This window comes from Microcebus murinus, chromosome 1 (genome assembly GCF_040939455.1).
Source record: "Microcebus murinus isolate Inina chromosome 1, M.murinus_Inina_mat1.0, whole genome shotgun sequence".
Taxonomy (NCBI): Eukaryota; Metazoa; Chordata; class Mammalia; order Primates; family Cheirogaleidae; genus Microcebus; species Microcebus murinus.
The window spans coordinates 150,494,875-150,507,622 of NC_134104.1; the positions used below are offsets into that span (position 1 = coordinate 150,494,875).

The 12,748-nt window shown below is 52.1% G+C and overlaps 1 protein-coding gene across 1 annotated transcript; it reads left to right on the forward strand.

Annotated features, from left to right (window-relative positions):
* Positions 1-8,592: 8,592 nt before the first annotated feature.
* TMEM158 (transmembrane protein 158) lies at positions 8,593-10,192 on the forward strand. Its single transcript, XM_012770406.3, has one exon. The coding sequence runs from the start codon at positions 8,885-8,887 to the stop codon at positions 9,761-9,763; it is 879 nt and encodes a 292-aa protein (XP_012625860.3). The 5' UTR covers positions 8,593-8,884; the 3' UTR covers positions 9,764-10,192.
* The last annotated feature ends 2,556 nt before the right edge of the window (positions 10,193-12,748 follow it).

Here is a 12,748-nt window from a genome sequence, read left to right on the forward strand (position 1 = left end):
GAGTATTAATGAAACAGATTTGAGGAAGGAGTAGGCCACAGAAAGGTAGTTCAGAACCCTCATGGGTCCACTCTGGGAGATGCCCCTCCTGGGACTCTGGGTCACCGAGGGAATGGGTCTTGGTGGGCAGTCAGCCGGTTGGGCCTTTGGTGGCATATGGGACATTGTGCGCCTCTCTATGTTATCTACAGGAGTCCAAATAACGTGTTTTCTTTCCATTACTGTCACTCAAAAGTGAGTCACAAGTGGGCAGCTCAGGTGATCTCTGGGTTTCATTCGTCTAGATCAGAGGTCCTCAAACTTTTTAAACAGGGGGCCAATTCACTGTCCCTCAGACTGTTGGAGGGCCAGATTATAGTTTAAAAAGCACTATGAACAAATTCCTGTGCACACTGCACATATCTTATTTTGAAGTAAAAAAAAAACAAAAAACGGGCAAAAACACCCGCATGTGGCCCGAGGGCTGTAGTTTGAGGACACCTGGTCTAGATCTCCACAGGGGTCTGGCTCCAGAAGAGGTCTGATTCCTCCCACCTGTGCACTCCATCACTCGGTCATCAGCCAGCCACGGTGGGTGAGCCACGCTCGGTGGAGGGGGCAGGCTGGAACCACGGGTGCAGCTGCAGGTAGCACTGGACTCTTCTATGCAGAGGCCCCTAGCACTCATCTCCAAAGTGCCAAGGGCAGAGCACACCCAGGCACAGTCAAGATGAAGACTGCCATCAAAGGTGCCAGCCTGGGTGGTGGGAACAGGGCACAGCAGGCCCTCAGTGGTCCTGGCATACAGCTTCAAGCAGGGGGTCCCACTGGGGATTTGGGTATGGTGGGAGGGACTGCAGGAGTGTGGTCAGCAGCCCAGGGGCCAGGAAGCATGATCCAGGCTTAGATATAAGTGATGGCAAGAACAGGTAGAAGGAGGTGAGAAGGAGACATCAGCCCCACTCCCCTCAACCGGGATGTGGCATGGAGGCAGGTTCAATCCCACCCAGGGCAGAGTATGAGCAAGTGGCAGGGCCTTGAGTCTAGGTGGCCTGAGGTAGAGTCATCAGCCTGAAGTTTCCATGGGTTTCCAGGGATACAGCTAATTTACTTATTTAACATTTATTGAACAGTTACTACTTGCCAGGTACAGTTCCAAGAGCTTTAAAAGTGTTTATTCAATTCTCACAAGAATCCTATGAGGCAAGTGCCCCACTGTTATCCCCATTTTACAGTAGAGAAAACTAAGGCTCAGAGTGCTATGTACTGTGCCCAAGGCAATATAGCTCATAGGGGATTCAAACACCTAGATAACTCATATCCCTCCAGACCTGGCCCTCACTGCCCCAGGGCCTGGGTAGGGCAGTCAGGAAGTCTCCACAAATTACCCAGAATCTTCTGGAATCTGTAGCTGGAAGGCCCTTTCAGAGTCTTCACTGCTCACCCTGGTGATGGTCCCATTTGGGTCGTGGCTGCAAATTCTTACCTATTCCTGTGGACTTCTTCAGCACGTGAAGCCGGGGGTTGTCCAGATGGGCTTCCATGTCACATCTTGGTCCCCTGAGGCCTGGCCCAGGTCCTCAGCAGAGCTGGAAGGAGCAAGGCTTAATTGCATCAGAACGGAAGCTTGCTGAATGCACTGACACTCTTGGTCCGTACAATCAATCCTAATCTAGTTAGATGTGTGATTCTGGCAATTATAAAGCCCATCATTTTCCTCCTCTTCCTTGTCCCTAAGTAAATTATTATAGAAAGGCTCTTTGCTCTCACTTTGCAACTAGACCTCATTTCTAACGTGCAGCAGTGAAAGCATTGCAAAGGACTATTCTTGGAGAGACGTCCACCTGATGCCCAGTCAGCCAAGGGGCTTGGCTCCCAGCTCTGGTTTTGCTGCCAACCAGATTGTGATCTTTGGAAAGGCCAGTGCCCTTCTCTGTGCCTTGGTTGTCACGTGTCTAAAATGAGGAGTTTGGACGAGGTGGCCACTGGGATCCCTTCCAACTCTTATGGCCACTGGATTCCAGGTTTGCTTGCTTGCCAAAAATGGCTCCCTGTAGACAGGAGTTTAGTTTCTTTCAAGCCAGGAGCTAGTCCTATTTCCCACATACAGTGACAAATCCCTGCAGGTGAAAATATCCCAATTTCCACAGCAGTGTAAAGACAGAGGAGGAGCCACATGCCTGTGTTCCAAAAAAGATTACTTTCTGGAACTAAAAGTGCTAGCCAGCAACACTCACTGAATCCATACCCTGTGCAGGCACTGAACGGATTGTTCTACAACAATCTCAGCCAACCCTCACAACAGAGCAGTTATGAGGCCCATTTCATAGATAAGAAAACTGAGACACAGCAAAATAAAGTGGTGTATCCAAGCCAGGTTTTCCAGGCTCCAAAGGCCATGCTCACAGTCACAACTCTCTCAGATCCCAAAATCTGAGGACCTCAGTGGAAAAAGAGAGAACGGACAGACTGACAGCTGACTTGAACATGAAGGGACTGCCAGGCAGGGCATCTGCCTGACTGAGCACGCCTAGGCAAATTACAGATGTCCTGCAAGCGCTTCGTGGCCCATAGATGCAGTGAGAAGGGCTGCAGTTGGAAGGCATGAAAGGCCCTGATAAATGCGTTCCAATGTTCCTGGCTCTCTCAAAATGGGCTTTTACTTCCCCCGTCTCTTCTCCTCCTCTGTAAATGGAACACCGATTATTTAATTTGAAGGGAGAGTTGGTGCTGTTTAGAAGCAGCATGAAGTAGATTTTTATGATGCTCATTAGTGGCTGATGGGGAACTTCCAGTTGCCTTGGCTTGGATGACCCAGCTGTCTTCCAGGTTTGCCACATTGAAATCTTCAGAATGTACAATTATAAGTGCTCAATGCCATCTTAATTTGTTATAAGTTAGCCAAAAGAACTGCAAAATACCACTTGCTTTAAGGGTTGTCTTCTCCCCAAAAATGACTCTAAGTGGCACACAAATTTATAGAAATGCATGTCACCATATTATAAAAAAATTTTTTTTAAGGAATAGATTCTATTAGATTCATCCAACAGACATTAATGCTAGAAACAAGTGTTTAATGGCAGTTGTTTCACAAAAACCACTCTTCTATCCCTAACAATGTGGGCTAATCAATTTCCCTGGTCTTTTTCCCCCCTCTTTCTTCAATACCTGTCCAAGGAATTGGTAAATGCATTATTTAAAAATCCATCAACGTCACGCCCAAAGGCTCCCATGTGTATCGGGAGCTGCAGGCTGGATGTCTGCCAGGCTGAAGCCCGGATCTTTACCGGCACTCACTGAACAGCTACTCCGTCCCAGGTGCCATGCTGACTCTGAAGGCAGGGCAGGGACAGAGCCCATGCCCTCCTGGAGAAGATGCCGATGGAGGAGACACGCCTGTTAGCAGGGAAACCACGGTTCAGAGCTTCATCAATAAGCTCGCATCAGACTGGGAAGACATCCATCAGTATTTCAGTGTTGGCAGAATTTGTGAGTTGGAACTGAGTGCAGGGTAGATAGTTGGAAGGCTGAGAAGCTGATGACCTGGCCCTTGCCCAAGGCCCGGCCATCCTGCACCTGTTTCCTCATCAGTAAAATGGGAAGATAAGCACTTACCCCAGGGTTGTTAGTGACGGTGGAGGCCATTTAGCAGGGCTGCAATTAAGAACCAGGTTGTCTGACAAGGTTGGAATCTTGGTTCCACCACTGTATGACTGCATGAGCAACTTAAAAATAAAAATAAAAAACTCTCTGTGCCTCAGTTTACCTCATTTGTAAAATGGCCATAGTGATCTCTTCCTCACAGAACTGTGATGATGATGCATTTCAAGCGCCTGCCACAAAGCCTGGCACATAGTGTCAGCTAAGGGACAGCTATCATCTGGTAAAGGTGCCAATGCCAGGCTGAGCCTAGAAGAGGTACTCACTCAGCAGGCATTTCTCCCCCTCCAAGTTCTTTCCCACATGTACCACATGGGCACCATTTTCTGCCTTCTAGTTCTCTCTTAGACACTCTACATTTCTCTGGAATAGCAGAGGCTTCTTATTTCCTTGAAAAGTCTTTGCTGAAATCTTACCAGATGCCCAAGATGACTATAGAAAAGAAATAACAAGCAGCGGCCCCTGCCCACCACGCACACGGGGTATCCGCATGCAACGTTTAATGTGCCAGACAGAATTAAGTCTAAATTACAATGTAAGCTGGCAACAGTAGCCTTGTCCCAAGGTGGCCGATGATTAATTACCAAATGGATTGTGCAGGCTGTAATTGCTGCCAGAATTCTGCAGAGGCAAATCTCCCTTTTGCCAATGGTGGTCAGGAAGGATAAATGTCCACACCCTGGAAATCGGGCAGAGACACTCTGAGAAGTCACTACACTGCATGGAATTAGAGGGCAGAGGTTGTTGGGGTCTAAATCAGCCAAACACTGGGAGCTTCCAGACCTCCACTCCAGCGCCCCTGGCAGATGTCCAGATCGTCAGCTGCTCCAGCAACTAGCCCTTGAGCTGCCCATCTGAGAAATGGGCTTTCTCGGGGAGACAGGCATGAGAAGCATTCTTTCCCATTTCCTAGTCTTCTCCCAAATACACAAGCAACATAAATACCACAACTCCCACCATTGACTTTGACATAGCTGAGCCACTGCTTTCTAACCCCTTCTCTTTTCTGTCCTATATCTATGATTCTTTTGTGGTTACTGCTTGTCTCTCAGTCTACAACGTGTGGCAATATCTTAATTCCACCCACATAAGAAGAGAGAACAAATGAATTACCGTACCTGCCACAGTCTGAGGTCGTTGGATGAAAGGAATTCAAATAACCCAGAGAGATCATTTTTCTAAAGTTACTTCTTCAATAGGTAGTATAAAGAAAAAACAGCTAATACTGGAGAGGGACATGGGAAATAAAGAGGATGAAGTTATTGTGCATCATCACTAATTATTTTCTTTGAAGTCCTCAATTATTGCTTTTTAACAATATAGTCCATGTAGAAAATTTACTGTCCCTGTTTTATGGCCAAAACAGAGATTTATCTAAGTCTTCCATTCTTTTTATAAAAATCACAGGATTGGGGGAATGGAAGGGGTCTCATTTGCCTTTCTTCCCTAAACCCGACATAAGGGATGTCACTTCCTAAGTCCCTGCCACATCCTGCCTGCTGGGTTGACCCAGTCTATTGTATTCACTCACTCATTCCTCAACTATTCTTCGAACCCCTACTGTGTACCAGGTACTGTTCCACTTAACAAAACAGATAAAGTCCTGCTTTGAGGGAGCAGATATTCAAATAAAGGAAGAGACATTAAACAAAGAAGGAAAACCTACAGTATGTCAGGGGACATTGAGTACCAGGGAGAAGTGGATCAACACATCAGGAGGGAGAGTGATGGGGGGTTTGGGAATGGGTGCTGTTTAGACAGAGTGCTCAGAAAAGGCCTCTCTGAGGAACTGAAGTCGGGCAGAAATCTAAAGGAAGCAGGGAACAGACAACAGAGAAAATCAGAAGAACAGTGCCCCAGGCACAGGTAACAGCATGGGCAAAAGCCTTGAGTTCGAGTTTGCTCAGTGTGTTCATGGAGCAGTAGGATCAGTATGCCTGGAACAGAGCAGGTGAAGGGAAGGGAAGGTGGTAGGACATGGATCAGAGAGTGGCCGGGAACCATAGCTTATGAACAGGTCCCAGCCTAGAGCTCGGGCAGAGTTCCCAACCAGAAGCAGACTCGCTCAGTCAACAACCTAGTGCTGAGTATCCCCCTTCCTCTGGCTGTCCCGCCAGGTCCCTGCTGAGCTGAAGGGAAGAGCACAAAGTGGTAATGGTTGGGAAATGTGGTGAGGCTTATAATTTCCTTCCTTCCTTCCTTCCCTTCCTTCCCTTCCTTCCCTTCCTTCCTTCCTTCCTTCCTTCCTTCCTTCCTTCCTCCCTTCCTCCCTTCCTCCCTTCCTCCCTTCCTCCCCAGAAGTAATATTTGCACAATCTAGAGAATTTAAAAAATGCAGAAAAGAATAATGATGCACAGGCATAAAAGTAAAGATATCAGGTAGCTGGGACTAGAATTGTTTTCTCTTCTATTTTTCAGCCTTTGTATAAGGCTGTTATATTTATAATACATATATCTTTAAAAAGAAATTCAACTGAAAGTTAATTTTTCAAAATAAAATAGAATTGCACCATATGATCCTTTAACTCATGCATAGACTTTGGCACCCAGCCTCCACGAGATGAGGTGCCTCTGGTTCTTTAAAAAGCACAAACTTTCAAGTCAAGGGAAACTATACTGACATTTTGGTTTTGCCAATGACTGCTGTGGGACCTCAGGAAGGCTATTTACTTTCTCTGAGCCTCAGTTTCCTCACAGTAAAACAGGCCTCACATCCACAGGATCGCTGCGAAGATCAGAGATGATGTGTATCAAACACCTGGCACGTGGGAGATACTAAACCATTGGTAGCTAGTCACAGCTGTTAACAAATAAGCAAATTTGTTCCATCAACAAGTATTTGCTCAGCCTCTGCCCTGTTGCTGGCAAAAGTAGTAAACAAGATAGAAAATAACTGACTTACAATATTACCTCCTGTTCTCAAACTCCAATTGTCCAAAAAGACAGCAAATCAATCTAGAAACTAGAAGCCAAGCTGTTATCTGAATGACAATTACACTCCGAATGAGGGTGAGGAAGACTGGGCAGAATGCAGGTTGCTAGGATGCAGGGCCACCATGGCAGCCACTTTGCAGGGAACTGCAGGGCTGCCCAAGTAGACGTCTTCTCCCGTTGCTGCTGCCTTCTCTGCTGCACCGGGACAGCTCAGGAAGCCCCTGTCTCTGTGAAACCCCAGAGAATGTCATCTGCTGTTACGGACAGCAGCCTGACTCAAAATGCACCCCGAAGACTAGGCCGTCCTCAGCCCTCAGGTTCACCCGATGCTCTTGTTCCTGCGCTGGCGCCTGCCACGTGGCTCAGATGAAAACAGTTCTGCTACATCAGACAGCAGATTCTGTTCCTGAGATGCAGGGATGAAAGGACACGTAATTTTTAATAAAAGCATGAAAATTCACATTGTCCTCTCTGGCAGTGCCAACTCCAAGCACAAAAGTGATGACGGCCTAAACAAAAGAGGAGTCCCTCCTCTTGGGGAAATTAACCCTTTCTGTAGAGACCAAGGACCATTCCAGACAGCCAGCGTGGGCTGGACTGCTACATCACGGCAGCCAGCACGTGAGCCCCTCTGAGGACAGGTGGCTGACACCGGCTTGGGAGCACTTGTCATCACAGCACCCCTGCAAGGCAGGGACCACCCACCCATTCAGAAGGGGGAACCAAGGCCAAGTCAGAATAATGGCTTGCCTAGCTGGCAACGGGTAAGTTGAGGACCTGTATTTTGAGGTTGTTTTTACAATTTCCTCAGCCCGGTTTTACTCATTGTTAGAAAACAATGAATGAAAGCTTCCAGAAATGTAATCAGCTAAGATGCCTAGCAATGGAGTTCTGTCCTTCGCAGACCTGCCATTTAGCTGAGTTAGTTTACAGGGAGGGCCATTTTGCTGAGGCCTGTCTCCCTCCACCCCTTCCCTCTCGGTCTCAGGAACGGAAGGTGTTCACAGAGTACGATGGCTTCAAACCACAGGGTCATTCCCCAGACAGGGGTCAGCGATTTTGGTTCCAAGTTACTAGGAAAGTGCTTTTCAATGTAAATCTGATCTCTCAACACCGTATCTTGGCAGCCCTCCCTCCACATAATGTCCCAACGGGGATAAACTGCCCCCGACATGGATTCTAGCATACAAACCTTTCCTACGCGTGCTCCCTCCATCAGTCAGGACTTGTGTCCTCCCTGCCCCAGGGGACAGGTTTCCTGTGAGCGACCCGCCAGCCCAGCCGGGACGTCTGGGTGCAGAGCTACGGGGCTCCCTTCCCCCCCAGCCACCGTCCGCCCCAACCCCGCAGAGTTCCCAACCCCGCAGAGTTCCCGGTGTTTCCTCCGGGCTTGCGGGAGGAGATCCCAAGCGGGACCATTGTGTTGGAGATGCATCAGAAACCAGGCGAACTCTCCAGATTGAGGATTTTAAGAGACCCAGTAGAAAGGCAGAAAGAGCTAGCGGAGCGGGGTAGTCTCTGGCTCCTGCGGTGGCCCGGAGGTGGGGGAAGGCCCCCACCCCCAGCCTCCGTTTCCCCTTCTGTAAGACTGGGCGGCGGGAGGGGGCCCAGGTGAGCACTAAGGCGAGACAGCGCGGGCTTCCCTCAGGCGCGACAACGAGATGCGTCGCAGCCCTCGAGCCAACCTGGGAAGACGCAATTCTCGCGGAGCGCCCGGCCCAGGGCGCGTCCGCCCGCTGCCCCCGCCCGCCCGCACGCACCTGCCGGCCCCGCGATCCTCCCTCCGCGCGGCAGCCCCCGCCCCCGCCTCGGTCCCACCCACGCGCCCCCGGCCCTCCCCGCCTGGCGTGGGACTCCGCCCCCCCCCGCTCCCGCCCCCCGCCTCGGTCCCACCCACGCGCCTCGCCCCGCAGCCCCCGGCCCGCCCCGCCCTCGCGTGGGACTCCGCCCCCCACCCGAGTCCCCGCGCCCCGCGAGCGGAGGGCGGGCCGGGGCGGGGCGGGGCGCGCGGGAGGCGGAGCCACGCGGGGAATCCTGCTCGGGGCAGCGCCCGGCCCCGCAGAGCAGCGCGGCCGTCCGAGGCTCCGGCGCCGGGGGCGGCGGGGAAGCCCAGGCGCAGCCGGGTCTGGAGGGATCCCCGCGCCGAGCGAGCCGCCGCCGCCTCCGCGCCGCCCCCGCGGGCTGGCCTCGCCCGGCGCGCCCGCACTCCGCCCGGCCCGGCTCCCGCGGCCCCACCGCCCGCCCGCCGGCGCCCGCCCGCTCGCCATGCAGCCGCCGCCGGCCCCGCGCGCGTAGGCGCCCGCCGCAGGCCATGCTGCCCCTGCTCGCCGCGCTGCTGGCCGCCGCCTGCCCGCTGCCGCCCGCCCGCGGCGGGGCCGCGGACGCGCCGGGCCTCCTCGGGATGCCCCCCAACGCCTCGGCGAACGCGTCGTCCGCGGGCGAGCCGGCCGCCCCGCGCCTGCTGGCCTCGGCGGCCCCCGGCTCCCCCGAGCGCCCGGGCCCCGAGGAGGCGCCGGCCGCGCCGTGCAACATCAGCGTGCAGCGGCAGATGCTGAGCTCGCTGCTCGTGCGCTGGGGCCGCCCGCGGGGCTTCCAGTGCGACCTGCTGCTCTTCTCCACCAACGCGCACGGCCGCGCCTTCTTCGCCGCCGCCTTCCACCGCGTCGGGCCGCCGCTGCTCATCGAGCACCTGGGGCTGGCGGCGGGCGGCGCGCAGCAGGACCTGCGCCTCTGCGTGGGCTGCGGCTGGGTGCGCGGCCGCCGCCCCGGCCGCCTCCGGCCCGCCGCGCCCGCCACCGCCGGGGCGCCCACCGCGCTGCCCGCCTACCCCGCGGCCGAGCCGCCGGGGCCGCTGTGGCTGCAGGGCGAGCCGCTGCACTTCTGCTGCCTGGACTTCAGCCTGGAGGAGCTGCAGGGCGAGCCGGGCTGGCGGCTGAACCGCAAGCCCATCGAGTCCACGCTGGTGGCCTGCTTCATGACCCTGGTCATCGTCGTGTGGAGCGTGGCCGCCCTCATCTGGCCGGTGCCCATCATCGCCGGCTTCCTGCCCAACGGCATGGAGCAGCGCCGGACCACCGCCAGCGCCGCCGCCGCCCCCGCCGCAGTGCCGGCGGGGACCACCGCGGCCGCCGCTGCCGCCGCCGCCGCCGCCGCCGCGGCGGCCGTCACCTCGGGGGTGGCGCCGCAGTGACCCGCCCCTCCCCCCGCGTGCGTCCTGTCCGCGCTCGCGGAGCCTTCCCCGCCGGGACGCCGGCCGGTGTGCTTCGTGCCGTAGTGTCGTTAGTTCTCCTCCCCGATGGGGCCGCCGAGTCCGGAAAGCACGGTTCGCGCTGCGCTTCCAGCTCCGAAAAGCAGGCGCCAGCCCCCGGGCCACGGGGGGACGCAGCTCGGAAGTCGGAGAGAGGGACTTGGGGCCCTTTCCCCTCTGTTGCACCCCCTGCCCGCCTCCCTCCCCGCACCCACGTGCCCTCTGTTCATGGCAGAAAATGACCAAATCCTGTGTATTTGTTTTATATATTTAATAACTGTTTTAAATGAAAGTTTTAGTAAAAAAAAAAAACTACAAAACAAAAAGATTAAATTGCTATTGCTGTAGTAAGAGAAGCTCTTTGTATCCAAACATAGTTGTATTTGAAGTTTGTTGTTTTTTAATTTATTTTAAAAGGGAGGGGGGGCATGGGAAGGATTTGACACCGGTACATCAATACTGCTGACAATGAACTTTATGGACCTTTTCCAAGTCGATCTATCCAGTGACGTGGCCTGGTGGGCGTTTCTTCTTGTATTTATGTGGTTTTTTTGGCTTTTAATACAGACATTTTCCTCCAGAGATGCGTATGTAGCTTTTTCTTTATTTGATTTAGGAAAAGGAATCCAAGAATCGCGAGGTATTACCCGAAAACGTGAGAGAGGGAATCTGCAAAAAGTTAGAGAAGGGTGAATTCTGTCGCCCTTACTGGAGAGGTAGGAGGTGAAAGCCCTCCTGGCCATTGCTCTGCCACTCTGGGCCTCCCCCACACCTCCCCCCCTTCCCCAGCTGTCTTGGTGACAAGTACAGTTTTACCTGATTTGTCTGTTTACTCGCTGTCCAGGCCTCTGAAAAAAACACTCCCTGAAGCGTCAAAATGGTCAAATCAATAATTCCTCTGAGCTGGGTGTCTTTCACAAAAATGACTCATTTTGAAAGGCATATTGACTCCATTTTCGTATGTGTGCGCTTTAGCGGGTGAGCACTTTACAACAGCTGGTTTTAAAACCTGATATATTATTTTGGTATTTAAGAATTTTTAAGCAGGTGAACTCTTGGGGAATAAGTAGTTAATGATCACAAGACTTTCTTTACTCCTTGGTTTCCATGTTACTATGATGTCTGGGTTTCAGAAGAGTAAATGGAAAGTTCTTAAAGAGACAATATACCAACAATTTTTTTTTTTCATGAATACTTAAGATTTTTCTAGAGCTCTAGTTCTTAAAGTGTGGTCCCTGGGCCGGTAACGCCAGCAGCATCTGGGAACTTGTTAGAGATGCAAAACCGGGCTCCATGCAGGACCTAAGGAATCAGAAACTCTGGGATAGGGCCCAGCAATCTGTATTTTAACAAGCCCTCTGAGCGATTCTGAGGCATTTCAAGTTTGAAGGAGAACAGTTGTGTGGTTAGTGGAAGAAAACCTTCAAATGTGTGTAGCCTCCTTTTATGTGGTGATGTCTCTATTTTATCTGTAGAAATGGGGTGCACTTTTTTCCACAGGAGTCTGTCTGAAGGAGGGCTGGGTCCGTCCATGCCTTGCAGTTTCAGCTATTCCTCTGGCTCCTTGAGGTCCAGGGATATCTCTGGCAGAGCACGGCCCCTGAGCCGGGTGGGGTGGGGTGAGGGTTGGGGAGGTGGTCTTCCCCCATCTCCTGATTCCCACATTGAAGAAGTTCAGTGTGATGCAAATCTGTCAGCCTAGAAAGTCACTGCCAATCTTCCTGTGCCCCAAAGCAAGGTAGGTTGTGAACCTCACTGTTTTCCAACTCTGTAGTAACTAGCAGGAGAAAATCAATAATTTTATTAACCTTGATCAATTGTAAAATAATCATAGCATTTATATTAATAATTCTGGAAGGCACATTAGGTATGCTTAGTACCAAACACACACACACACAGTCATTCTACCTGATTTTTTGCAAAATGTAAACTAAGGCTCAGAGAGGTTCAGCATCTTGTCTACTATCACACAGCTACAAGAGGCAGAGCTGAATCTAAACCCAAGACTTCTGCCTCCCTGAATGGTATTTTTCATCACTAGAAACTTCTAGGAGAATTAGGAGCGAGGTGCTCAGTCCTGCTCTTCTGCTGACCCATCCCAGCCACTGTATATGTGTATGAGGAGCCCTAATGAACACCTCTTTAGTGTGGGTTTGAATATCTACATCTATTTCTGCAGCAACACACCTTCCTAAAGAAAGATTTTCAGAATTGCTGGAGGAACATTTGTGTGTATCTCACCAGTGGGCTGGTTAATTCTCCTAGAAAGGGAGGACAGAGCCTATTGATCTTTTTCAGTAGGGATCCCCCACTGAGTAAAGCAAGTCAGGCCCTGGCAAGGCCAGCTCTGGGGTCTGTGCATTCTAGTTTGATTTGCATCATCTCAGTAGTGAAACACTTCCAAGTATGTAATTCACTAAGGACTAAGTGGTAGCTCTTTGACAGTGAAGGAAGTATGCCACTTTGTCCTGTGTACGTGTTTGCATGGCATCCCAGACTCCAGCCCACTCAGAAAGTTTCCTGGGGACAGCTTGAGTTGTCAGTGATGTAGCTAAGCCCCTAGGATAAATCCTCGTTCTTGCTTATTTTGCTTCTCTGGAGAGAAAGTTTACCCCTGGGGAGGGACTCAAGGACTGCTGTAGGCTGTCTTACACTGAGTGTAAACATTCATCCCGGGAGCTGCCCCCAGCCCCAGAGCTGAATACCCTTGTCTCTCCTTTGGGGCTTGCTTCAGCCAAAGAGAGCCACCAGGCCCAAAGCCACCAGGTCCACTCCCTCCCAACCTAGGGTGCCACATCTAATGATGGATCTACACAGGGGCATAAAGATCCAGTCCTCTTGCCACAACTCAGGACAGCTCTGTAGGGTCCCCCAACTAGCCCCCCACCTGTTCCCACCCCACCTTCAGCTCAGTACTGACTCCCCACA